The sequence below is a fragment of the Balaenoptera borealis genome (assembly GCF_965194805.1).
Source record: "Balaenoptera borealis genome assembly, chromosome: 17".
NCBI classification, from domain to species: domain Eukaryota; kingdom Metazoa; phylum Chordata; class Mammalia; order Artiodactyla; family Balaenopteridae; genus Balaenoptera; species Balaenoptera borealis.
The window spans coordinates 3345576-3372619 of NC_138876.1; the positions used below are offsets into that span (position 1 = coordinate 3345576).

Genomic DNA, 27044 nt, shown 5'->3' on the forward strand with positions numbered 1-27044 from the left:
ACTTTGGTCCTGCCTCTGTAAAGTCATTGATAAGGAGTCGTAATGTCCTCTTTTGACATCGTGTGCTCTTTCAACTTGGGACACCCCAAAAGGAGAGCCTGTCGTGCTTCTGTGTGCCTGGTGCTCAACGCTGTGGGCGCATAGTAGGTGTTTGATGAAAGCTGAGTGGATGAGGGCTTGAATGAGTAAAGTCAGGTAAGGTTAAACAAAGAGGATGGAAAACGGTAACTTGATGAGTGAAGAAAAAGTGATACAAGTAGTAGTGAGTGGTGGAATGCATCACATGATTATTTCAGCTGCTTGTGGAAGTAGAAAACACCTGGAGAAGAATCACCTCGGTGGGGGCCACGGTCCTTAGTGTCGACACGTAGCACCCAGAGCCCCTTTGTGGTTCCCACCGCGTGAGGTGCACAAAGAAAAGGTGAGGAGGTGGTCAGCCTGCACAGCCTGGCTTCTGCTGGTGAATCAGCGGCTGTTACTCTGCACTGTGTGGACGGAGCACCTGTGTTCATTTTATTATTTTATTTTACTCTTGCCCGCAGATTGATTCTGTCCTACCTCTTTGGATAAATGAGGCCAGCCAACTAACACATAGCTCTTTAACACCTTTTGTCATCTAAATACTCTTGACAAATTAGGGGAAAACCAAAAAAGGTGACAAGATGCTCTCCCTTTAAGGAACTTGTAGTCCAATGACCTTGATTTTTAGCTGTCAGAACTTAAACAAAATTTAAAGAAAAAATCACAGTCTCACCACTTAAAAAATTTGGTAAGCGGACCTGTGTTTTGTCAAGACCTAGAGAGACGAGGAGAATCTGGTGGCGTTGAGCAGCCAGCCTCCAGATTCTGATCTCTAAACACTGAAAGGATACTGCGCTCCTTGGAAAATGGATTCTAGGCCTGAGGCTGGAAATGAGCCAGAAAGATAGCAAGCTGTTGACAATCTTGGGCCTTCTCTAAAGACATAGGAACCAACCTGCAAGGGCTCCCACTGGCCGAAGATGGGACAGTTTGAACATCAAAAAAGAATGTGATGGAAGCCAACTGAAATACCAAACATATAAAAATCCACCAGTGCATGGTGATACTGAGTCATATACGACTTACTGGTCATCATTGGAGGTGGTAGGGACACCAGTTCTCTCTCCAGTAAATGAAGGGAAAGACTCATTTGTTAGCCCTCCTTTCTGTGTCATCTGTTTCAGGATCACCAAACGGTTGATGAGGGAAAATCCTTTTTAATTAGAGAATTAAAAAATTACCACTTTGTAATCCTTGATAAAAATAGATCTGGGCAACAACGTACAGCAGATGCTCAAATCCATCAAGAGAGAGGTTGATGAGAACTTTCTAACGATGGACCACACTGACAATTGAACATAAGCATTTAACCCTGGAAACTCCACTAAAGTGACAGTGAAGTTGTCAGGTAGTGGGAAAGCAGGGAAGAGGCCCCAGGAGGCAGTGGTGCTCTGGGGGTGATGTGATGAGGGCCATGGCGGTGGGAGAATTAGCTGTAAAGCATCTCATGAGTTGATTGTGTCCCCAGATCTCCTTCTCTGCTCCGGAGGCAGATGGCTGTCCCTCTGCCGTCTCTGCAGAAGATTAGTATTTCACCTGATGGAGTAAAAAGAAAGCATATGTGCTGGAGTCACAGGCACAGCTGGAGAGCAGGGCCCTGTTGAAACCGAGGGGAATAAATGCATATGGGGCGTTGACCGCTTCACCTGGCTTCCATAGCGAGTCTTATACCCCACATGGGAAAGTCTTCCAGCGAACAGTGCCCCAAAGAAGAGGCTAAAGCACAGACACGGGAGGTTCCCAGAAGGAGATCCTGCAGTGAGGCCCATGGCTGTCTGCGTCCCCGCGTGTCCGTCCTGTTCTCTGCAGCCAGCTGAGCAGGACACCCCGGGTACTGTTCCTTCTTGGGTAACTTTGCAGGTGGCATCGGGCGTCATTAATAGGTTCATTCCTTTCTTCATTTCAGCAGGGTTTACTGGGAGAGCGTAATTCAGCCTTATAATAAGGTACCTAAACCACGAGCGCTCTACCCAACATTAGGCAAATTAAGTCACTTATATGTTATCAGCGGGAGCCCCTTGGGAGATTTGTCACCTGTAAATTGAAGCTGATTTGATTATTTAAAGAATTTTGTTCATGCTGCAAATTAACATTACTGTGTCATATCCAGATTAATTCTGGTTGCTTTTCTGCCCTCCTGCTCTCTAAGGAATGATGCTTAGACGCAGAAAAGCCCTGTGGCGCAGTTAACCCGTTAATGTATGTGCCTGAGATCTAGGCATTCTCTGCCTGGATCTTGTTTTGTGTGGTCGCCGGTCAGTGGCGCCTGCAGCCTCACCGAGCAGCCCTGTACCACTCTCTGTGACATACTCGCATTCCCTGCAGGCACCGGTATGACGGTGGTGATGGTGTCATCGTTCCTCTGAGCTCAGTCTCATGTCCACCAGCCACTGTTTTTAATTCACCCCTAGAAATTCTTTAGATGGGAGGTTAAGGTTTCCCCTCAGGTGGTCACACCACGGATGGGGAAAGACCAAGCCGTGTACTGGAACCTGGTCTAACTTCATGGCCCGAAGTCTCGCCCCCATGGCTGCGCCCCTCTGTCCCTCTTCTCTCCAGGTCCTCCACCCTCCCTGCCAGCACTGATAGGAAACAGGCCAGGAGCGAACCCCCGATTCCTGACTCCTTAATTCTTCCAAACAGTGTGGGAGTGAGGAGACCACAGGCTGAGGGCCAAACACAGGATTTTTGACATGACCTTTAACTTCAGTTGGGCTCGGTTTTCTCGTTTGCAAAATGGGCACAGTTGGTGCCTGCCTTCCCGAGTTACTTCGAGTTTTCCAGCAGGAAGTGTCCTTGAGCTCCGGAGTGTTACAGAGCCCCTGAGCACGTGTCTAGGGTGCGTCATGGGTGATAAGCAAACATTATTCACTATTAACCTGCATCCTCTTCTCCTCTCTCCTAGTGAAAGGGACGGGGATGGGGTGGAGAAAACCAGCCTTATCTCACAAAGCTCTACTTTTACATAAAAATACTGATTTGTAATTATTTGCTTAAATATCTGTTATACAGATGGACTGTACACTCCTTGGGGACAGGGCCTGGCATTTTGCTTGGTACCTAGTAATTGCTGGAAAAATATTTATTAAGTAATAAAATATTCTCCAGTCCTGCCTGCCCATTGACCTTCTTGGAATTTGATAAGGATCCATTATCTTGGAAAATGAAATCTCCTAGAAGATGGTAACTTAATTTCCTTTTTATCCACAGGCCCTTAAATGGAGCAGCTGCTAGTGATTATTTAAATAAATTGAATAAAGCTGCTATTCTCTTTTTGTCTCTTTTGGTCACTGCCCCTTTATTTCTGTCAGAAGACTGGACTCACTGGACTGTTAAGGATTTGGGTTAAGAATTTTATTTTTGCTCAAAAAAATAAAATAGAGCAAAACAACCCCCCCCACCCCCCTTTCCTTTGGTTTAATTAACCTTTATTTTGTTTTTATTTTCTCATCAGAAAAAAAGGACGTGACGCAAAGCCTGGAGAACTATACCTCCAAGTGTCCCGGAACCATGGAGCTCATCACCCTCCCCGATGGCCTCACGCTGCCCCCGGTGCCCTTCACCAAACTTCCCATCGTCAGGTAGGACAGGCTGGCCAGGGTGCGGAAGGTGAGCTTCGCTCCCAGCGTCTGTCTTTGGTCTGATTAGGGATGCAGATCTTTAGAAGAGTTCCTGGTTTGGGTTGGCTGTGTATCTGGTCCGTCATCTCGTTAAGTCGCAGCCATCACCTGTGAAGTGTGTTTTATAGACCAGAGAATCAGGCCAGGGCCATCGGAGAACTGCCATGGTCACGTGCCTGTCTGCCGGCAGAGCCCCGCAAACCCGTGTCTGCCCGGTGCCATGGCCGAGACGTGGCCCTCTGTGCAGTGGAGACCAACCAGGCCTTGTGGCGCTCGCACTTACCCGCATCCGGTAGGGCCCACTTCCCTAGACTGCTCACCCCTGCGCACAGGCCCGGGGGAGCGCCTCCACCTCGCTTGCGTTGTGTGGCTTACAAGACCATCTGCGGCCTGCTCTGTCTCCGGACTGACTGTGAGCCCCTTCCTTATTCCCCGGGACCCCAGCCCTGCACAGCCTTCTGGAATCACTGCGTAGGCAGAACGTGCGGCGGGTTTCGTTCCTCTGCTCAGGCTCTGCCTTCTGCTTGCTGTGCCTTTCCCTCCCTTGCTCTGCCTGGTGACATTCAGGCATTTTTCAAGATTTAGTTCAAGGATTATCTCCTCCACAAAGCCTTTTTCTAGAGCGACCCAGATAGAAATAATTACACCTTTTGTATAAATTACCAATGATTTCAGGGCAAAGAGTAGAAAACCTAGCAGTGGATCACAAATAAGAGGTGATTTTTCTTATTTATTAAGAACTTGGAAACAGGTGGCCTCTCTGCAACTCTGTCTTTACCTCCTGATGACCAAATGGCTGCTGCAGCTCCAGATAACACATCTACATCCAAGACAAGATGAAGGAAGAAGGGGCAGGGCCAGGGAGCCTATCTTTTGTTTACTAGGAAAGCAAAAATGATCTGGACAGATTCGTAGTAGGCTTCTGCCCCAGTCTCCTTGACCAGGAGTGCATCTCGTGACCACCGCTAGTTGTAAGAGAGGCTGAGGAAATACATGTTTAGCTCTCCCAGTCTCTGTAACGTAGGTGGGATAGGGAGAAGGGGGTCAGAAATGGTGCTGGGTTAGCCAGCCAGCAGTATCTCTTACGTCTTTCTTCTGTTTCATTTACAGAACTTGATTGTATGATACGTCTTTGTTTTTTTTGACTGAGGGCTACCTGAAGAGGGCTTTGTCTTTGTAGCCCTTGGGTGCTCATGTGTGTTGAGTGAATGAACAGATCTATCCATCAGAATTCTTCGCATAGCAGTTGGCAGAATACCTGACCCAGACTGTCTTAGGCAAAAGGGAATTTATGGCACATACGCCTACAAAGTCCAGGGGAGGGATTCAGGCAGGGCTGGAGCCAGGCTTCCGGCCCCTCATCACAACCTGTCTTCTCTCCTCTCTCAGCTGTGCCCTCTGCAGTGAGGCTTTAGTCTCAGGCCCCGGGTGGCATCAGGGTGGCAGCAGCAGCTCCTCATCCTGCAGCGTCCAGGAGAAGAGAGAGGTGACACCTGTGGGAGAAAGACGAAGCTTCTTTCTCTCAGGAGCCTCCACAAGTGCCCTTTGCTCTCCACTGCCTCTGCTGGCGTTATGGACTCAGATCTGAGTCCCTGTTCCCAGCCCTGCGTTAGCCATTTCTTCCAAGAGCCCTGGTTCTTTCAATGGAGGATGGAATTTAAGTTAAGATCTGGGTGCTGTGTGTGCTCCTTACCGTCAGGGTGTTGCTGCTCGCAGTGGATAGAACTAGGCAGTATCTACTTATATACAGACGTTACTCGCTGCATGTTCATGTCCACGGTTATTTCTGCATCTGTTTCTGCGTATTAGAAACCATGAGTTCATACTGATACCTCCAATTCCACCCAACATCTTAGGGGGTCCTTCTGGTTTTCTTATATCTGTAACTTCCTTCTCACACTGGGGGAAACCTGTCTCCCATTAGCCTCAGTATGGTTACTCATTTGGTCAGTTCCCCTGCTGGTTACCAGTGGTTATCAGGTTGACCTCCCTCCCCATGGGGAGCTCTGATGGCCATGCTGTGCTGCTGCCACAGCCCCCCAGGCCCCTCTTCCCCCACTCCGGCCAGCATGCCCTCTGCCCTGTCGCCTGCTCAGATGCGTACCTGGCTCTGCCCTCCCTAATGGACTCAGGGCTGAATTGCTGGGGCAGGAGGGAAAGGGGAAGGAAGCTTCTTTCCCATCTATTCTCAACAACAAATAAGCTTGCCGTTCAGATCTTAGTCTAGCATGAACTGGGCTTACCCCAGAATGGTTTCAAGTAATTATGATGCAGCTACACATTTTGCCGTGTTTTCATAAAACATTTGAGGCAACTCATAGAAATGTTATGTTAAAAATAAAATCACCAGAGTGAAAGGTAAGTAAGAGTCCTACATAATGGCTGGAGATGGGGAAAAGCATGATTCTATTAATCATATGTCAATAATATAACTAACAATGGGTATAGGAGGAAATGTGGTTGGTTACAAGGCTCTCTGTCTCATAGGCAGACACAAACCAGTCACACTGGAGAAATACACCTCTTCACAGTAAGGAGGCTTGTGGAAACCCCTCTTGTGGGTTCTCTTAAAGAGAACGTATTGAATAATGTCCTCAAAAATATCCCTACAAAAATCTGAAGCAGGTTCTCATGGTTGTTTTGTTCGTGGCATTCCTCAGTGCAGACTACAGGCTTGATGCCAGAGGGGGTTGCGTACACCCAGCTCTCCCAGAGGACAGAGCAGTGTGGTCCAAACATGCAGCTCTGCTGTGGACTGTGTGTATGTGTCCCCCCCAAAATTCATCTGCCAATGACCTAACCCCAGTGGGATGGTATTTGGAGGTGGGGCCTTTGGGGGCTGATTAGGTTTAGATGGGGTCACGAGGATGGGGTCCCCATGATGGGATTAGTGCCCTTATAAGGAGATGAAGGGACCAGAGCTCTTTCTCTTCTCCACATGAGGATACAGTGACCATGTCTGTGAGCCAGGGAGAGGGCCCTCAGCAGAACCCGATCATGCCGGCACACTGATCTCAGACTTCAGCCTCCAGACTGTGAGAAATGAGTATTGTTGTTTAAGATGCCCGGACTATGGTATTCTGTTAGAGTAGCCTGAGCTAAGACGAGCACTCTAATACAGCAGTCTGGACTGTCCCAGCCATACGTAGCATAATGGACGGACTGTTTATACATCAAGCACTCCTTCATGAAGGTGATTTCTCGTAAGTCAGCTTTTGGCAAGAGTCAGGCAGCAGAGAATTCAAAGTTATATTCTCAGGAGAAAACAAGGGCGATGGTAGGTGCTCTGTGATGCTGACTGAGGGTGGCAGACCCATATTACTGGTGTTCAGTCAGGACCTGGAGCAGGGTAGGTGTTGTGTGACTTTGTGTGGAATGGTTGTGTCCACACTGCGTGTGGGATTGTTGCTCTCTCACACAATTAGTGTTCCTCATCTCTCTCTGGAGAGGGCTGACACAGTACCCATGGACCCGGCCTGTGTTTTTTCTTAGAAAACTAGTCTGGGACTATTTTAATGTTCTAACCAAATGTTTCAAAGACCTATGCCTGGAAAACATGGACTTAATGTTTAAGTCAGTTTAATTCAAAAAAAAAATTCAAGTCAAGCATTGCAAGACACCCCCTGTAGCTATAGGAAGGGCTTTGAAGACCGAAGCTCCTGAAAAATGTCCACATTCATGAGTAAATGATCAGACTTGCTGAATAGAATTGTTAGACATGAGCTAATTTAATGTTAGTGGTGCCTCATATTTATACTTTTGGTTTTGGAAGAGATGAGTGGAGGCTTTTTTTCTGGTGAGGACTTTCCTTGTTTTTGACAACAAAGGCATTTCATCAATTTATAGGAAAATATTTACTTGTTCTGTGTAGCATGGGAGCATGAACTGGGTTCACCCAAAAATTGTGTCAAGCAATCACGATGCAATTTAATTTAAAAAAGGGCCAGTGTAGATCCCTGTTTTAATTCTGTTCTAAAGTTCAATTAATCAGATATTTATAGAGTGCCTAAGATGTGCTTGTCTCAATGCTAAGGGCCTGGGACTCAGTGATGGTCAACATGCCAACATCCCATGTGCCAGGAGGCTGCCAAACCCATATCTGTTACTACTGTCCAGAGTTAAAGCAGAGGGAAGTTCATGTTACTCCTTACAGAATTCACAAAAACAATAATGTTCACAAAAGCCACTAATAATCATGTAGATTGTTCACACACTACAAGTTGTGAATTATTAAAGAAGAAATTGGGGTAGAGTTTAGATGCCATTTACAGGAAACCAGTGGGTCTTTAATTTGGGGCGAGACAGGGGTGGGGTGGGGATGAACTGATTGCTTCTTTGATGAACTAACCTTGAGCTTCAGCCTGGCAGAGAGCCAGGGTGGATGAGGCTGCTTTAATTGATAAGGATCGAAACCCTCCAGTCAGGATGAGCTTGGAGTCGTTTTGAGTGGTCTTGGTACTTTTAAAACTTCAACTTTTAAGTTAATTGTATTTGAGGAAGGATTTCAGGTGTTCATTCAAAAAGGGGCTTAGAGGCCACACCACCAGGGCAGTTTTTCTTGGTTTGTGAAGCAGGGCAAGGCCAGCCTCCCGGATGCCGACCAGGATGCGGCTCCGTGATCTCACCAGGTTCACAGCCACGTCCTGAATCTTCTGTCACACTGGGTGTAATCGCCAGGCCCACACCCTCCTTACGCATTTCTCAAACCTGAGCTTCTCGAAGAAAATGAGAAATGTGTGGTGTCGCTGGGGAGTCCGAGCGGGAAGCCTTGCACTGCTGCCCTGGCTGGCGTGGTGGGTCCTCTCCAGCTGTCTCCGTCATGCCCGGGCTCGGGACAGTGGGTGACCTTCACGTTGTTCCAAATGTGGACAGGTGTGGCCAGCTTTGGCCATTGCCCATCTGTGCAGAGATATGCAGGAGGTTCTTAGATATGTTTCCCCTGTGAGTAAGGTTGAGGAATTAAAAACCAAGAAAGAAAAAGTGAGCTGTTTTTTCCTGTGTCATTCTTCTCACCAATATGTATAATATCACTTTCCTAATTAGTGTTCCACCACTGCTTTGCATGGTCCTAATTAGCCATGGTATACTGAGAAGTCAGATTTTAAAATGTCAACTGTTTCCAAGTGGAATCCCTAAAAATAATCCTTGGTTTGGACACTTCATCCCTGAAATTCTTCTTTACTGTTGGCAGCTTCATAAAACAAATATAATATTATTAGTTCCGCAGAAATTTATGCTAAATGAATTATATTTCCTTTAGGTCAGGTGCCTTGAATGATTGTTTTTCTGGGTGCATTTTATAAACAGACATTTGATGCTAGATTTTGAGTTATAAATGAATGCCATGACTGCTTGTCGGGTTACTTTTCTGGCTGACCATGCCCTCAGAATTCCTCTGCATATTTTAATAAACTTTTATGTGATCTGGAATTTCTTTGCCTGTGTACATGATTCCTAGAATCACAGATGACATCTCATTTTTAGGTGGCGACGGTGGCACAGAGTAGAATGCTATTTGTGTTGCAAGAAAATGGGATCATTTTACAGATGAGTAAACTTAAAGGCTCGAGTAGGCGGTGCTGGTCTAAGGTTCCCAAGCTGCTCTCAACATCACTGGGACCAACGCTTCGTTTCTTTGTCCCTGTGCAGTGTTGTGATCTTTGTGCAGGGACTTGGCTCTCTGTGCCTGTAAACGAATGTTGTTTTAGGGAGGAAAGAGAAAGGCTTTTGTGCACCTGCTAGGTGACAGGCACTATTACAGGTGCTTGACGCATATTAACTCAGTCCTCAAAGTACCCTGCGAAGGTTCGAAGGTCTCTGCTTCAGACCACTCCCCTTCTCTGCCTGAGTTTGGAATCAGCGGAAAGAAACATCTGTCTCAGGTGGATGGCAGTGGCTCAGGGCTGTCCACCTGTTCCCCAACCTCTGGCAGAGCCGGGTGACGGTACGCTTTTTCGTGGGACAGGCCCTGTTCCGTCCGTGCAGAGAGCAGGACTGAATACGTGCTCTCGGCAGGGCCTGAGCGGTGCACGCGCTGGTTCTCCTTCCAAATTTACCACCTCCCTTGGGAGGAGTGAAGGTGGGCAAGAGCGAGGTTAGGACCACTACCCTAAGGATGTCCCTCCTCATGGAAACATGGAACCGGGGAAAGGAGGTGTCCTCCTCCTGCAGAGCATTATCAGGTACCTATTATTTTTCCTGTTTCGTAAGTGAGAGGGTTGAGGTCCAGGGCGGTGAAGCCATCTGTGCCCGCTGCCCCGCTGGTAGGTCCTTGAGGCTGCAGTCAGGTCTGTGTCTGCTGAAGCTGCTTCTCAGGAGCAGGCGGATCCCCCTGGGTTGGACGTGGTGGGTGTTAGATGCACATCACACGTGGCACCTCGGCCAGTGCAAGGGCTTGCCCACCCTCGTCCCAGTGCAGCGCAGCTGGTATTTTTTGAATGTGCACAAAGGGCTGGGATTTGCAGCTGTTAGGGATAAACTGCTTAGCCTTAAATAAACGGTTTTGGAAGATTTAGAAGCTGAGGTTGAAATCCAGCTTTTGGGAGTTCATTCATGCAACATTTATCGAGAGCTCTGTCTTGACGTATTGCACCAGTGCTGGAGAGACAAATGAGGCCCTGGGTACCCTGGTACCCTGGCCAGCTGATCGATCCCAGCGTGGGTATCGATTAGCAGACATCCACAGCTGGGAAAGCAATTTAATAAGATACAGACTGTGCAGATGGAAGCCGACGGTGCTGCTACCCTTCACTCGTGGTACCTTTGGGTCGTACGGGTCAAGGTCTGCACTTCTCTTTGCTGCGGGCCTGCCCTTCAGGAAGCGGGGAGGCAGAGGAGGGAACCAACTTCTGCTGAGCGGTGGGCATGGTACCCAGAGCGCTTTGTTGAGTCCTCACAGCGGTTCTGTGAGGGAGGGCGCGTATCTGCATCTTACAGACCAGGAGCCTGAGGGTAGGGGAGGCAGGGCCTGTGCCCAGGGGCGTGCAGCTGGCAGGTGCTGCAGTCCAGGCTTCCGCTGGCCCCTCTGGCCCCCAGCGCAGTGGCCCAGGGGCGCGGCTGCTGCCCGGCCGTGGACGTCTTCTCTCCCTGGGATGGTCTGGAGGGGTCGTGTGCAGCCTTCTTCTGCTTTGTCCTGCGAGATTGAGTACTTTTCCTCCCCTCAGTTTATCTGCTGCTTGATTTACTGTCATTCTAACATCTGGTATCTGGTCGTATTTACGCTGAACCCAAGCGAACAAGCAGCTGAAGTATTTTTGTTCCCTTTGAAACCACAGGCGTGTGAAACTGTTGAACCTTCCTGCCAGCCTCCGGCCACAGAAAATGAAAAGCTTGCTGGGCCAGAGCATGTCGACCAAGAGCCCCTTCATCTACTCACCGATCATCGCACACCACCGTGGGGAAGAGCGGAACAGGAAAATAGGTAGGCCGCTCGTCCTGGCTTTCTGGCTGTGCTCTGCTGCCCAGCGCCTGGTGGCTCTTCTAGATTTTAAAGCATGAGGCTTGATTGCAGTTCATTCGTGCATGTGTGTATATACCCTCATACAGGTTTATTCAGTTTGCTACCTTAGCCAGGCCATTACTTATAGACCTGACTTTTTGGTATCTGTTTCGTAAAAGACAGTTTTTGTGGAAGTTCTAGAAACCAGAAGACCTCTATTATGTGAGACTTATGTAAACTACAGAAGAGAGGTACTTGGAGATTAGGGTGATTTCCCAAGGCCTGGAGTAACTTCTGAATCATCAAAGGAGATTAAAGGTTGACTTACGTTCAGGACTGACTGGGGCATAAGGACATGGTAGCATTTTCCCTTTTGAGCGCCGGCAGCGCTGGTTTTGTAGTGCGCTAACGATCGCCACTTCTGAGATGCCTGGTGACTCAGCAGGGAGAGATGAGCTTGTCTCGGGGCGGACTGGGAGTGGAACGCTCGCTCCTGAGAATCTCCAGGGTGCTTTTCTTCTTGCTCGGCTCCCCGGCCGCGTCCCAGCCCACGGCCGTTCCTTTCCTTCCTCACCGCGGACCCCAGGGCTCCCTCCGTGCCCTTGCCAAAGCCTGGCCGTGCGGCAGGCCTCATTCCTGGCCAGCTTTCCCCTCCTCGGGCCCCTTGTATTTTGAGATCGTGGTGCCTGCAAGTCGCAGTGACAGAGCTAAAGGACTGAGAGGCCCGTCACTGGTTGGAGTTTCAGTAGAAGACCTGTGAACCTTTTGCAAGTCAGTGCTCGCTTCTCCTTCTGTCTTCTTTATTCCTCCTTTAACTTCTTACCCCTGATGTAGGCGAAGGCGTCCTGACTTCCTGAGGCCCTTCTTCCCAGGATGCACGTGTCCTGTCACACCCCGTAGCCGGACGGCGGGCTCTCCTGGCAGTGCCAGCCACGCTTCTTCTGCCTTTCCCGCTCACCTCCCACCTTTCCACTCCTGCTCCTCGGCTCCAGCCACACGGCCGCTTTCTGTTCTTTGGACATGCTGTCTTGTTCCAGTCTCAGGGCTCTGCTCGCTGCGCCTCTGCCTAGAGCTCACCCGCCTGCCCACCTCGCTCAGTCTGCGGGCCCCGCTCAGAGAGGCCACCTCTGACCCGCACCTCACAGGCCGCTTCTCCCCACTCTCCCCTCACTGCCGGTTGCCCTTCACAGCACCTCGATGCGTCCCTCTGTTTATGTTCCCGTCCTCCCCGTCTCCCCCCTGCTAGAACAGTGTGGTGGAGTGAATGAAGGAGTGGCGTGGATGGTGTGACCCCATTTTACAGACAGGGAAGCTGAGATTCAGGTTGTGTAACTGACTTCACAGCAGAGCCTTTGCCCTGTGCCGTGGAGCTCAAGGCCAAGCACGACGCACACCCCATAACCTTGGTGGAGGTTCCTGACATTCACGCCAGCAGGAGAGTTTCTTGGAGTCTATAAAGATCTCAAAAAACCTCATTCACAAGTATTAAACCACCTGAACACCTTGAAAAATGAGTGTTTCTAAGCTGTTCCCTAAGACAGAGGGCATAGTGAGGGTAAGAGTGCTAAAACGACCCTGTGCTTTCTGGTAACGCTCACCATTTCTTTGATTCAAGTCGTGCTTTGTAAAATGCTGTCACGTTTTAGCTCAGTTAGTTTTCGTAGTATTTTTGGAGGAAGTAATTTTTACCTCCCTTTTCCAGATGAAGAAACGAACTCAGAGAAATGAGAAACTCCCAACTTTTCAGAGCAAGTGTGCTGTTCTAACCAGGGCCCTCCAGCTTTCCCTGATGTGTGCAGCGCACCTGGCATGGGCCCCAGTCAGTGACAACACACAGCTGCCCCCCCCATCCTCCAGGTCAGCTTCGACAGCGAGGCAGTAATACCCGGGACGTTGAAGATCCTAGCGCTCTGAAACTAGGTCCGCCGCCAGCAGCACCTGGGACTCACCTGTTGAGTTTGGGGAGATCATATGCATGGGACGAGCTGAGACTTCGGAAGGCCTCCCGGAGGCTCAGGAAGCAGAGCTGGCTCTTAGGAGCAGGTGGGCTTCTAAGGTGTGGCTCGGAGGGCTGTAGTTAAAACAAGAAAATAAAGGAAGAAATGTAGGGTGATGCCCTTAAAAAATAGCATCTGATTGTGAATTCTGGTACATTTCTGAAAGCAGGAGCCCTAAGTATATAGCATCGTACAGCCTCGATGTGCATGCGTGCGTGCGTGCGTGTGCACGTGCGTGTCTCTTGGTTCAGTCCTTCATTGGTTCCTTCTCTCATCCATCAGTAAACACCCCCTGAGTTTCCCTGGGTGTCAGGCATGTGGCAGCCCAGCCCTGTGGGTTCTAACGGTGAAAAGTGCAGGTGTGGTCCCTGCTGTCGTGAGGTGTAGGTAGAAGTTAGAGGGAAGTGACAAGTAGTAACTAAATATATTTAAAACGACAGGATTTTGAACTTTCTCTGATATTGTTTGAACGTTTTCCATTTGCGTCCTGGGAAGTGATTTTGCTCTTTTGTTCTCGCATCCGTCACGTAGGTATGGCTGCCCCTATCACTTGTCAGGCGTTGTAAGGGGTGAAAAAAACCAGTGTACACAGATGTATATCGGAGGTCAGGTACTGCCTCTTAGTCCTCTGGCCCCTACCCGCCATTCCCCCTGTGCTGCTTGGGCCGAACATTTCCCTGACTTTCCTGCCAGCCGGCTGCCATTAGGGTCTCCCCGGTGGGGGTGAAGGTGCAGGAGGGCAGGGGCCATTCTGCTCCTGGGGTCGCCTGGGTGGTGGCGGTGGCGGTGGTGCAGGGTGACCACAGCTGTGGCAGCCTGGGCTGCGGTGGTGGCAGCGGCAGGGGCAGTGGCCCCCTCTCCGTGGTCCAGCAAAGGACGAGCAGTAAATGTCCGTGAAAACGAGCGAGTGACCAGCTGCAGCTGTTTCCTGTTGTCAGGGGGGCAGGCCCGCAGGCACTCTGGTGTGAAGGCAAGTCTTTGACATTCTCATTTCAGTCTGTCGATTTTGAAAGACAGCCCCAGCCTCCCTACTGCTTCTCTGCTCTGGAGAGCGTGCTGGGGGGTCTGGGAGCAGGGGAGCCGGGGGGACGTCGTGGTTGAGCAGGGAGGGCGGGTCCCGGGCCCGCTCCAGCGTATGCTGGTGAGCAGTGCGCGTCTGCCAGCGCGGGTGCCTCCTTTGATCTCTTTGGAGGTTGGTGGGGGGGCTTGTTCCAGTCCGAGTCTCACTGTTTCTCGATGGTGGGCAGGTCACTTTCTGGGCCCCTTTTCCCCTGGGTGGACCTGGACCTGTCATTACAGAGTTAATGAGGCTCGTCTCTTGGACCTTCTAGGAGTCTTTGGCTGGTCTTTTTGGGTCTCGTTAGGGTTGATGATAAGCTTTCTCCCCTAAAGGACATTTTAGGAAACTTTCACCCATTTTGTTTAGAGAAACTTCCGGAGGCGATCTGGGGGACTGGAGGAGTGAGACTCCTTCTCAGGACCAGCTGCATGATCTGTGGGGCCCCCTTGTTCAAAACTTATGAGGAACTCGGAGACAGAGACAGCGTTAAGCAGAACGTGGGCCCCGAGCCTGGCACAGTGTGGCTGCAGGGTCACTGCCCGTGGAGCTGGCCTTTCCTCTTGATTTTCTTCCTCTCTGATCTTTAGAAACTGCTGAGGCTTCCTTTTATGAAAAGAATACCCTGCATTTGCTGCAGAGGGCTTCCACCTTACCCAGTGATTCTCATGACCGTGTGGTGCTGCAAGGGTTGTGTTCCCAACTTACAGATGAGAAAATTAAGACCGAGTGATTATAAGTTCCTGCCCTGGGTCAGGGAGCTAGTCAGGACAGAGCTCAGGCTGTGAATTCCTGCCCTGGGTCAGGGAGCTAGTCAGGACAGAGCTCAGGCTGTGAATTCCTGCCCTGGGTCAGGGAGCTAGTCAGGACAGAGCTCAGGCTGTGTCCATGGTTTGTGACTCAAAGCCCAGGGACCTTTTCCTTTAAGTACGGCTCCTCATCACAGTGAGGAGCACCTGTTCATCTGGGCTGAGGATAAATTCAGTGGATGACGCAAGATTTTGGGGGATATAACAGAAACTTCAGCCGAAATGCATGCTGTTTGTTGAAGACCCATGGGTACGAACGTGTAACTTACATGCGGGGCTTCTGATATCTTTTTAGCAGCAGACTCATCAGCGAGGACCTGCCTGGAGCTTTGAAGAATCGCATGTCTTTAACCTAGAGTCCCAATCTCTATAAATGAATCTTATAACTGGGGGAGTTATCACAGCACGGGGCACAGAATATGAGAGAAGAAGAAACCCTTGAGGGCAGTTCCTGAGACCATTTTCCACGCCAGCTTGGAATAATTGACCAGTCTTTCCATCTGTGTGTTGCTAGCGTCTCTGTCGTCCGAGTTAAACTCCGCGCCGAGGTGATGGCTGTGCACGTCCCGAGCATAATTTGCGCTAGGACTTGGTGGTGGAGCCGGGCTTCTTGCCCGGGTCGACAGCTGCCCTGGAGGAGGCTTGGTGGCCTGGCCAGGCCGGAGCTGTCAGATGGCCTTGGGCTGCCGCGGGCCTCCCTGGGCTGCAGTTGTGCCGTCTACAGAGATCGGGCGCCAGAAGCTCACTGGGAGGATTCGTCTGAGGGTCAAGTGAGATGATGTTCCTGAAGTATCCAGCAGCCTTTCTCGTAAGGCTCTGAGCAGCGCTGTGTGCACTGTCCAAGGTGCTGGGGATGCAGTGAGAAATCAGGAGTGTCACCTGCCAGCTGGGTCCAGCCCGTGTGGTGGAAGGAGACGAGCTTGTCAACAAAAGCCCCCGAAAGAGGCTGTTTGTCCACGGCTAAGAACACACACGGGGGCCGTGCAGTACAGTGTGGGGAGGGCCTGATACAGAAGGGTGTTTAATAGCCTTCAGTGCTGTTCCTTCCTGTGGTTTCTGGGACAAAATATCGAGGAAGGGGCCCCACCGTGTGCTTTGACACACTAAGGCTTAGGAAGGAGATGATCTCCTCTCAGACATAAATTACTATTCCTGTAATCAGGGATTTATCTTAGGTTTACCTTTAGTGACTAGGACTGTGCAAGTATAAACGATTCCTTTCAGAACCCCAGGAAAATGAATTTTGAAATGATGGTTATTTGACCGTGGTAGAGAAGACAAAGAGTTCCTTCGCTATCAGGCATAGCAAGCTGTTAAAACAAATGACGTTTTCATCGGCCGTGAGGAAGGGCTGGGGTGCTGGCCGCCGAGGCAGTGATGGGCTCAGTGATGCTGCTGAAGGTGGGGGTGGAAGCACCGTGTCTCTGCAGAAGGACTTCTGTGACCCCTCCCTCCCGCAGAGGTTCTCAGCCTGAGGCTGGGTGAAGAGAGGTGGGTTTCTGGAGCCAACGAGGGGAGAGCAGCAGCCTGGGAGCAGCAGAGGCTTTGGGGCCAGGCACACGGGAGTTGGACTCGGCTGCGTCATTCATTAGGGCCATCGATGGTGGACGGTTCCGTGTTCCTTGTTGGTGAATGAGGGTGATATGTGCTCTGCTGACTGCTTCACTGTATTGTCAAGAGGCTCAAATGGGTACCTGCTTGTGCAAGCATTTTGAAAACTAACTCACCTGGTGGGCTCCTTATTCATTGCATGCAATTTCAGGATGCCAACTCTGGGTCACATTGCGTGCAATTTCAGGATGCCATAGGTTTGGTGCAACCTGTCTTAGTCTCTGTGCAGGGGACCTGGTGTGAAGTGTTTGGGAAAAATGGTGTCTTTATGAAAGCTGAAGAATTCTAATCAGTAAATCTTAGTATCTACTGTAGAAAAAACCCTTTAACCACCACTGTCCAGTCTAGATACTTCTCCGAGTTCAAAGACCTGGGCTTGAATCCCTGCTGCCCCACTTACTGGCTGTCTGATTCCCAGCACATTTATTAACCTCTTTGGACCTTCAGTACCTGCCTTGTAACAGTGGGATTGTAATATCTACCTCACCAGGTCATTATGAAGAGTGAGAGACAGCCTTCCAAGGGCTGGACAGTACCTCCTGCCCAACACGTGTTACTTGGTTCTGAAGCCCCTTCCAGTTTGCCTAGTGGAGAATCTTAAGGGGAGGAGAGGGCAGCGGAGTGGGGATGAGGACCGTATTAGTTTTCTTTTGTGTGTAACAGATGACCACTAATTTAGTGGCTTAAAGAACACAAGTTTATTTTCTCACTGTTACTGTCATGAGTCCAGAATGTGTTAGCTGGGTCCTCTGCTCAGAGTCTTGCAGGCTGAAATCCAGGTGTCAGGTGGGGCTGTGTTCTCATCTGGAGGCTCGACTGGGAAGGATCTGTTTCCAGGCTCCCTCAGGTTCTTCATCCATTCCTTGTGGTTGTAGGACTGACGTCTCTGTTCTCTTGCTGGCTGTCAGCTGGACCACTTTCAGCTCATAACAGCTGCTCTTGGGTCCTGGCCACATGGCCTCCTCCGTACATCCTCTCATGCTTTGAATCTTTTCACTCAGGATGGGTATGTTCCCTTCCAAGGGCTCACCTGAGTAGGCCAGGCTCTCCTAGGATAATCTCCCATTGATTAAGTCAAAACCTACTGCTTGGGGGCCTTCATCACATATGGAAACCCCCTTCCCCTTTGTTATATAGCACAGCCTATCGTCATATCCACACTCGGGGGGAGAGGATGACACAGCTTGTACACCAGGGGCCGGGAGTCTTGGGGGTCATCCCAGAATTCTGCCTCCCGCAGGTGTTGGACTGCAGCTGGCCTGGGAGTGGGCAGGGAAGAGAAGCCACCGTCTTCTCTCACAAACTTAGGGAGGGGAAAGAGAAACCACGCTATGCGCCACTTAATATTGACCACAGAGCCATCTTCCTAAGTACCAGCCTCTGGGCCTGCAAAGGTCTGTGTGACGTATGGCTCTACACCAAGAATAGTGCTGTCTGGATTGATTCCAGTTTCGTGCAGCTGCGTTTGGCACTGAGGGAGGGAGGCATCAGTCACAAGGCATCCAAGTGGCAGGGATGATGTGCTTTGCATTGGAGAAAGCTAGCAGTAAAATAGCTTTAAACTGTTATCTCAAGATGATCACAATGCCCACTGCTTCATTGGAAAAAATAAATTGCCAGAGGAGTAATCTGAAACCATGTGAAACATGCAAAAACACCAGCTAAAATGCAGATTCTTTTGTGTGTATGTATTTCTAGATTTCCAGTGGGTTCAAGGAGATGTGTGTGAAGTTCAGCTGATGGTATATAACCCAATGCCATTTGAACTCCGAGTTGAAAACATGGTATGTATCATGAATCATTTGACCCTTTTGGGCTAAACATCAACTTACCATTAAAGTAAGTTTTTTACTTAATATTTGAGGCATACTGCCTATAATCTATGTCTGTTTTTAATATTTGTTTTGCCAAAGATTATAATCTTTTTGTGAGTGAAGACTACGTCTTGACATTCCCTCCCGTGTCTTTAGTGCTTGGTACTCAGTGAGATGTGTGAGTCAATGAACAAAGACATCTCGGATTTGAACACACACAGAGCTTAGTTGATTGCATATAAGATTTGAAATAATTATATTGAAATTTACATGAGATTAGCGAGGTTACAAACCCTGTATTGTGCCCACCACTCAATATCACTGTTACTGCACTGCTACAAGATGATAAGATGATCAAGGCCTAAGGGAAGAGTGAGCTCTTTATTCATAAGAGAATAAATGACTGCACTGCAAATACGAAGTTTCCCTCGGGTTTGAAATCTGATGTTCTGTTTCTGTGTTTGTGTACGGCGTTAGAGGCTCACTTTTTGCAGTGCTGTCCATTGGAACTGCTCCCCTAATTCTGCAGTGAGTGGGAAGGAGATTCGTATGGCTCTCCAAGCTAGACCTAGTGTTTCCAGAGCAGAGCCCTCCGCCAGCGGGTGGATTGCAGTCCTCAAGTCTTCTCTATGCTTATTATTGTATAGAACCGCTTTGTAAATTTTCGGCACTGTGCGAAGGATGGTGCTGAGCTGGGCGACGCCTTCCTTTGGGGTTTTATGACTCGTGTTCAAGGTGGGAGGCGGTCTGTCCGTACAGGTGTCCTGCTGAGTGCCCGCGCCGCACGTCAGGCCTGGCCCCTGCCGTGACCTTGGTCAGAGCCGTGGTGGGGTGCACGAGGGGCTGCAGGAGCCGTGTGGAGAGTTAGGGGAGGCCCCACTGAGGACACAGGGTGAGCGGGAGCTCAGAGGCAGACTGGGAGTTATCGAAGATGATGTTTAGGCCTCCGGCGTGAGGCATGGTTTTCCCAAATTTGTTGGAGTTCTTAGAAATTCAGCTGAATATTAAGCTTACCACCTTGAGGTCACTCCAAGAATGACCTGTAAGGATGAGTGTTCCCTCCTCCTCCTGTTGCACAAGAATGTGCCAACCTTAGGTTTTAGCTCTTGGTCAGGCCCTTTAGTGACTTTCTGTCTCTTGGCCTAAACCAGGAATAATAGTTGTTTAGAGAATTTCCCCCAAAGTGGTTAAAGTATCATACGCCTGCTGTTCTTTCTTACACATATTTTTAGTCTTAAAAAGAAGCTTTCATTTATATCTGGTTGAAAAGTAATATGTGCTTTTTATAAAAAATGAGGAAGAACAAAGAATAAAATAAGTTACCACTAGGAGATAGCCCACAAATCATGTTCAGAATTTAAAAATTAAATTATGGAATATTTCAGGCATATGAAATGTAACAGGGAATAATAAGCCCTTGTATATCCACCGTTCACATTTAGCAAATGCTCACAGTTGGCCGTATTTGCTTTAGCTATTTTAAAAGGAAATCAAATGCCAATATATTTTGCCTGGAGACAATAGCCATCTAATTGGTTTCTCTGCTTCCATTCTTGGCCACGACATCTGTTTCACACATGGTTAGATCATTTCATGCTTTTGCTCAGACTCTGGGCACAGGTGTGCTCATTGTTATTGGAGAGCCTTTGCTTCTGGGTGCTTTCTGTAGACAGAGTTAGGAAAAGTCTGCATGCATGCACACATAGACACGTGCTTACACACGTACCTACGTGCATACATCTGCACGTGTATGTACATGCATATACGTGTGCCCTTAGGCATGCATATACACAATCCAAATACAGACTTCATACATTCTGACTTCACAGCCATCCCTCCAATTCTAGTCAGTCTCCGTAGGGTTCTTCTCGCCTTCCTCCATTCCGCATCGGCGTCCTTCCCTCCAGTGTGAGAACCTGGGCTCCCAGCAACATTAGCACGCTTCTCGTCTGCTTGCTCCTGGGATAGACCTAAGATAGTTTCAGGATTGCTTCGACCATAGCACTGCAGAAAACAGCCCCCCCCCGGGAAGAATCCAGGATCCCTCCTACATTTACGTCTTCTTTAATGTATCTCAGCCATCTTCTGTAGATTTCAGTGCGGGAATCTCACAGACCACTCATTAGACTTATTCCAAGATAGGGGATGTTTTTGACCTCTTGTTAATGATATTTGTAATATTTTATTTTCTAATATGTTTTGTTTATTGCTAGATTATAGAAATACTTTTGCTTTTTTAATGCTGACTTTGTTACTTGGCTAAGTGCTCTTGTTAGTTCAGTTTTCCTCGTAGGTTCCACAGGGTTTTCCACAGTTTTTGTGTGTATGAATAATTGTCTTCATGCCCTTTCTTTCTCCTCTTGGCTGTTGTGCTGGATGGGACCTCTGTTACAGTGTTGAGGAGAAGGTCCTGAGCGCTGAGAGGTCCTGCAATCACGGGGCAGCCCCTGGAGGCCAGGGAGCCTGTGTCGTTCGCCGTCAAGCATAGGGCCTGGTGCTTAGTGAAATGAACTGATAATTCACAGATGCACTGGTGGAAGGATATTAACTGACGATCTATTTCCACACTTCATGTTTTTCATTTTGTTTGTAAATAAAATATTTTATTTTTTCTTTTTATTTACATTCCAACTTGGTAAAACAAGAAAGCAGAACAAATATTAAAAATACATCGAGCGGGGCTAATATTAAAGATGGAATTGTTGTTCAAGCACCCACAGTGCTGTCCATTTCGAGATAGTTTTGTGTTCATCGCACTACGAGGACGTCTCTACAATTCCCTGTGGACTTTTATAAGAGCCGCTAATGAGCCTTTTCCTTCTGAGAGTCCCGGGGCTCTCCTGTGGGCGGGGCATGATGCTTGGGGGCCGATCGGGGACTGACCAAGAGCGGTGGCTTTGGGATTGGGTTAGGGCCGTGCTCATTGCCGTCCTCTGTCACCTGCTCCAGGGGCTGCTCACGAGTGGAGTGGAGTTTGAATCTCTCCCTGCGGCGCTCTCCCTCCCGGCTGAGTCTGGTCTTTACCCAGTGACGCTTGTTGGGGTCCCGCAGACGACGGGGACGATTGCTGTGAATGGTAAGCAGGTTCGGGGGCTGCTAGCTCCTGTGCCGCCCGGCATTCTGATCTTCGCCCGTTAACAGGTCACGGATGGATGGCGGTGCTGTGGGACACGCCACGAACCACGTAGAGCGTGCGGGATGTGGAGGGCACCCCCCGTGCTCCTGTCTGTCTTCCCCGGAGCCTGCAAACACGCTCCAAGTTTCTCCCACTGCGGTTAAAACCCCCTGCCCCCCCCCGCACCCCGAGCCCACGATTTCCTCTCGCTGTGGCCTCATCTACTGTCTCTCCTTCCGAGCAGACCTCTTCAGAGAGCTGTCTGTACACGCTGAATCCACTCTTCCACCTCTGTGCTGGTTCTCTAACCCACCGCATCCTGCCCATCCAGCCATCACCTCACCAAAACTGCTGTCACGGAGGCCGCTGGCAGTATTTTTCCGGCTAAATCCGGTGCCTACATTTCAGATTTTGTCCAACTCCACTGCTCAGCAGCCTTTGGCACCGCTGCCCGCCTCCTTCCTGGGTCCGCTCGCCTGGTCACCCTCGCATCTCTGCCGCCTCTCCTGCCTGTCATTCTGGAGCAGTGTCTTCTGCAGACACTTCTTCTTCAGCCCGACCCTTCAGTCTGCCCCCAACTCTGTCCTTCCCTCCCACCCTCCTGCTTCCCCTTGCCTCTCCTCCCTCCCCCACCCCCTCCCACCCTTCCTCTCTCCTCCCCTCCTTTCTCTACCTGCTGTCTCTCGGCAATCCCATCAGACTCATCTACTTTCCCGGCTTCAGGTCCCACTCCATGCTGCTGATTCCCAGGGCCACGTCTCCTGTCCAGACCCCTTTCCTGGACCTGCACATCCAGCCGCTTCCCACCCATCTTCCTGGCTGTCTCGTGGGCACGTCACATACAGCATGTCCCAACTGGAGCCTGTCACCTCATCCCCCAAGCTGCCCTTCCCGCTGTGGTCCCGTCCCAGTGAGGGCATTGCCGTCTGGCCAGTTGCCCTGCCCGGGCACTGGGAGTCATCCTTCCCTGCTCCTGTCTCCTCCTCGCTCCCCCCTACAATACTGACCGTGTCATCAGCGCCCTCTCCACCTGCACAGCCGCTCTGGTCTGGCAGAACATGACCCTCTTCTAGAGTTTGTCACAGAAGCATCAGGACTGGTGTTTCTGCCCTCACTCTTTCCGTATTGCAGCCACGTGACCTTTGCACAGGGCAGATCTGATCCTGTCATCTGTGGACGGGAAGTCTTAGCGCCTTCACCACGCGCTTTCCATCAGGGCTGCACGCTTACATTGGCTGCGGAGCCCTGTACGCGCGGGCCCTGCTCATCTCTGCCGGCTCATACGGCTCCTGTCCTGGAAACACGCCATGCTTTCCTGCTGTTGGTGTGCCTCCAGACGTGGTGGCCCTGGTGCTTCTCCAGTGCCTAGCCCAGTCTTCCTTTCCCCCTGGAGCTCGTCCTCAGCTTCCCTCTGCTGGATCGGGCCCCTCCTTCACGTCACTGATCGCGGTGGCTTGTTGGCCTTTTCCTTGCCAGCCTCGTCTGTCTTGCCCGGCTGGATCCTCACACCTGGCACGTAGTAGTCTTAGCTGTTTGGTGGCTGAAAGAACAGACATTCACTGGGAGAGGTGCTCTCTGTCGAGCGGTGAGGCAGCAGCGTCCTAGGTGAGGGTGCGTGGCAGCCAGTGCTGAGATGGGCCGGGCCCCGGCTTGTGGGCAGTGGGGGAGGGGCGACCCAGAACGGGAGGTGGGTGGAGGGGGGCTTCTCCTGACAAGTGACCCTGAGGTTTGGAGGCGAACTAGGGGTTCTCCGAATGAGTGGGATGGGGAGTAAGAGGGATCCAGGCAGGAAGAACATCTGGTCCAGGCTCTTACTTACCTGGTGGTAAGAGAGAACAGGGTGCAGAGGGAGCTGGAGGGGGGCTCAGAATTAACTGGTCTAAGGCAGAGGGGTGTAGTGATGAGGCTGGGAAGGCAGACAGGGCCGACCCAGAGGGCCTCATAAGTCTTGCTGAGGGCAGTGTGGGCTGCTGCGTTATTTGAAGAGAGGAGAGAGATGGTCTGACGGGCGGTTCAGAGCCACTCCAGGCTGCTGTGTTGGAGAGCGGGTTGGAGGCGGGCAGGACAGGAGGAAGGAGACCAACTAGGAAGCTCCAGCCGTAGTCCAGGGAGAAGATGTCAGACATCGGACCCCAGCTGCGGCTGGGAATAGAGCAGAGGAGACAGATGAGAAGGAAGTAGCCAGGACCGAAAGGCTTGATTCAGAGTGACACACGGCCGAGGACCAATATGTCCACGGGTGAGTAGTGAAGCTCGGTGACAGAGGTCCCTGGGACAGACTAGTTGGTGTCCATTGTTTGGGGAGCCTTATGTGTGAAGTGTCACTGGACATAACACACAGGATTGTCATCAGATTTTCAGTTTATTTTCAGTCACCTTCAGCAATGGGCGAGGAAAGGAAAATGATTGATTTTAATTAAGAAACTGGAAACAAAGGTTGCTTCGTAGACAAAGCCACATCCTATCAGGTTTCATAGAAAGAACAGTATGACAGGGCTTTGTGCCAGCTGTGGGTTTCTGGGGAGGAAAATGTTCGCAAGTTAAATTAAAGGAGTCTTAGAAGGAACATACTTTAAAAAAAAGGAAATGTGGGTGCTGTGAACTGGAGTTATTTTAAGTTGAGGGGCCAGTTGGAACTGGCGGAAGGTAAAGGGGAGCCTTGATGAGGCTGTATCAGGTGCCAGCTTGCTTCTTGTTGAGTGTGTAGCCACTTAATATGAATGCAGAAAAATTGTCACCCTAGGCATTTAGCCATTGAGTATTATTTGATTTTGTTACACAGTGAATGTTGTTTATAATAATTATCTCAAAATTTCAAAAGCCATTTTAAAGCTTTGCTTAAACAATTTCAAGTGCTTATCTAACCCATGGAGGGTTTTTTTTTCATGGAAATTTTGCTAATCTTTTTTTTTTTTTTTTTTTTGCTAATCTTATATTATAGTACTTGTACACATTGAGCAGACTTGCCATATCACGTAACAGCTATAAAAACGATAATTGACTCTTGAACTTTCATCTCTCAACAGAAGATTTTGAATCTTTTTTTTCAAATACTTATTAAATTACATTATGTCCTGGAAAGGAATACAAGCTATCACTTTCATTTTAGAGATGGATAAATTTGAAAAGCAAATTAATAGAAGGATGAGGCACTCATTATTAAGTTCTGTGAGATTTACAGTTTATACACTGTCGCTTGGACGCAGCCAGCCTTGTGAAGTGGGCACGCAGGTGCTGCTGGCACCTCTGCTCAAGGAAACGGAGGGTCTTGGGGTTGAGTGTGGGAGCTCTGGGCGAGCCTGGCAGGCGACGGGGCCTAAATCTCAACTCAGCTCGGAAAGGGACCCTGCGTTCCTGTCACCCCGGGGCTGCCTTGAGGCGTGGGTGTCTCATGAAGCCTTTTCAGATGGTGAAGCTTTGCGTTTTGTCCCCAGGTTACCACACCACGGTCTTTGGTGTCTTTAGCGACTGTTTGCTGGACAACCTCCCGGGATTAAAGACCAGCGGCTCCACGGTGGAAGTCATCCCTGCTCTGCCCAGACTGCAGATCAGCACGTCTCTGCCCAGGTAGAGCACGCGCCGCGCGGGGTCTGCTTGCGGCCAAGAGGGGCACCTAGGAGTGCTGTCCAGTACACCTTCTCCGGTGGCCCCAGGAGTCTGAGTTAACCTGTGATCCTTATGACCAGAATAGAGGCGAAGGGTTTCTTCGAGGTCACCAGTAGTCAGTGTGCTCTGCTTGCAGCAAGCTGGAATATAGTTGAAGTGTTTCTTACCAAGGTCAGAACAAAATGTGAAATTAGGCTTTGGAATGGTAATTTTGGTGAGAAACAGTTGAGGTTTTAGAGAATTTAGGAAAAAGTCTTATCTTCTAAAAAATAGTCTTTTTTCTTTTTTTCCTTTAGCATTATAGGAAAGCATAAAGAAGAAAGGGAAATCTCAGAGTGAATTACTATTAATGCCTTCTGGTGTTTCCTTCCACTGTTTATCCATTAAAAAAAATGTTTGAATAGTTGAGATCGTACTATATTTTATATACTATCATAGATTACTTCTTGCATAAACATATAACATAAGCTAAAAATTTCTATTTTAATTGCTTAAAAAATTACATCATAAAGGTATCTCAAAATCTCATCACCATTCATTTCCTTGCTTTTGGAATTTGGGATTGTCTCAGTTTTTGCTCATATGAATAATGCTTTAATGTTTACCCTTTGGGCTGTTTTTATAAAATGTATCTTGGTATTTTCTGAAATGTTTCAAAAGCTCAGTCACTTACTTAATGGGCCCCTTCTCAGTGCCAGCCTCGTCTCATCCCAGCTCGGGGCTCTGATGGGTGGGACGCTGTGCTTTGGGACAGTCAGCGCCTGTGTCCGGGCCAGGCCTGCGGCCAGGCTGCATGTTTCTCTGCTTTCTCCCTCCTCCTTTTCCCACCGTACCGGAGGGGCTGGCATCCTCTTTGCTTGAGAGGCAGAGTAATTTGTGTCGGCTGTGTTTTAGTTTTCCTAAACACCTTCTCTGCAAATTCAAATTGACTACAAACAGCTTTCACTTGAGAAGGACTACCTGTTAAAATGTGGAAAGAAGTCATTTATAGTGAGGACGGGAGTCACTTTTCCTTCCTTGACAGAGAAAGTTTATTTCTTGACTCCTGAACAACTTTAAAGGTATAAAATGCAAAGGAATTCACGTTGATTCTTTATGCTGTTATTTTCGGAAAATGTGGTTTGGATGCACTTTTTAACCCCACCTCCCGCACACGCACCTCCCTCGTTGTTGGCTGGCTTTCGTCCCCACTGTGCCTCTAGAGCCCTTTCCCTGTGGTCACCGGTCCCTCCTTGCCCGGAAGTGGGTTTGCTGCCTGTGGGTTGGGAAGGAGACACCAGGGTAATGAGCACTGTGGATTGAGGGACAGTCAGTAGGACTCAGGCTGGAGCCTCAGACCAGGGCTGTAGTGCTGGAGCCTCAAGGGAGTGTCAGGCGAGGCTCAGGGCCTCTGGTCCAGCGCCCCAGCTGACCAGTGCCGAGGACCCGCCAGCTGCCCTGGGTCCCGTCAGGAGCTGCCAGCATTGCTCGTCGATTTTACCTGTGATGTGGAGGCTGTTGTATGTGCTTTTCATTTTTCTTTGTTTTCCTCCACTTCCCATGTTATCATTTGGAATGGTTCATTTAAGTTTTCTTCTTATATCAGTGGATTTTCCCAGGCCATTTCTGAGCATGAGATTTAAAAAAATTTTCAAAGAGAGCAGCACGCTTATGGATCATTTGAATTAATTCATTGTTTCACTATTGTCCTCACCATAATCCAATCATTAAGAATTTTTTTTGCTTCACACACGCTTGAGAAAGTAAGGCCCAGTGAGAGCGATCCCGCGGATGAGAGGTCGGTGACCCAGGGCGCATCTGCATGTAGACAGCGCTCATGATGTGGCAATTTGCCCTTGAGTTCCTGGACGCTGGGTCCTGATTCCGTGTTAAAGCCAAGGCTCCCTAGTCCCTGTT

General features: G+C 49.5%; 1 protein-coding gene across 5 annotated transcripts in view; it reads left to right on the top strand.

Annotated features, from left to right (window-relative positions):
* TRAPPC9 (trafficking protein particle complex subunit 9) overlaps positions 1–27044 on the top strand; it is a 552118-nt gene that overhangs the window by 145693 nt on the left and 379381 nt on the right. For all 5 annotated transcript variants that reach the window (XM_082364605.1, XM_082364607.1, XM_082364606.1 and 2 more), the window contains 5 exons: positions 3536–3662; positions 10976–11121; positions 18312–18397; positions 21377–21503; positions 24977–25109. In XM_082364605.1, coding sequence (XP_082220731.1) covers positions 3536–3662; positions 10976–11121; positions 18312–18397; positions 21377–21503; positions 24977–25109 — 619 coding nt within the window. The remainder of the gene's footprint in view (positions 1–3535; positions 3663–10975; positions 11122–18311; positions 18398–21376; positions 21504–24976; positions 25110–27044) is intronic.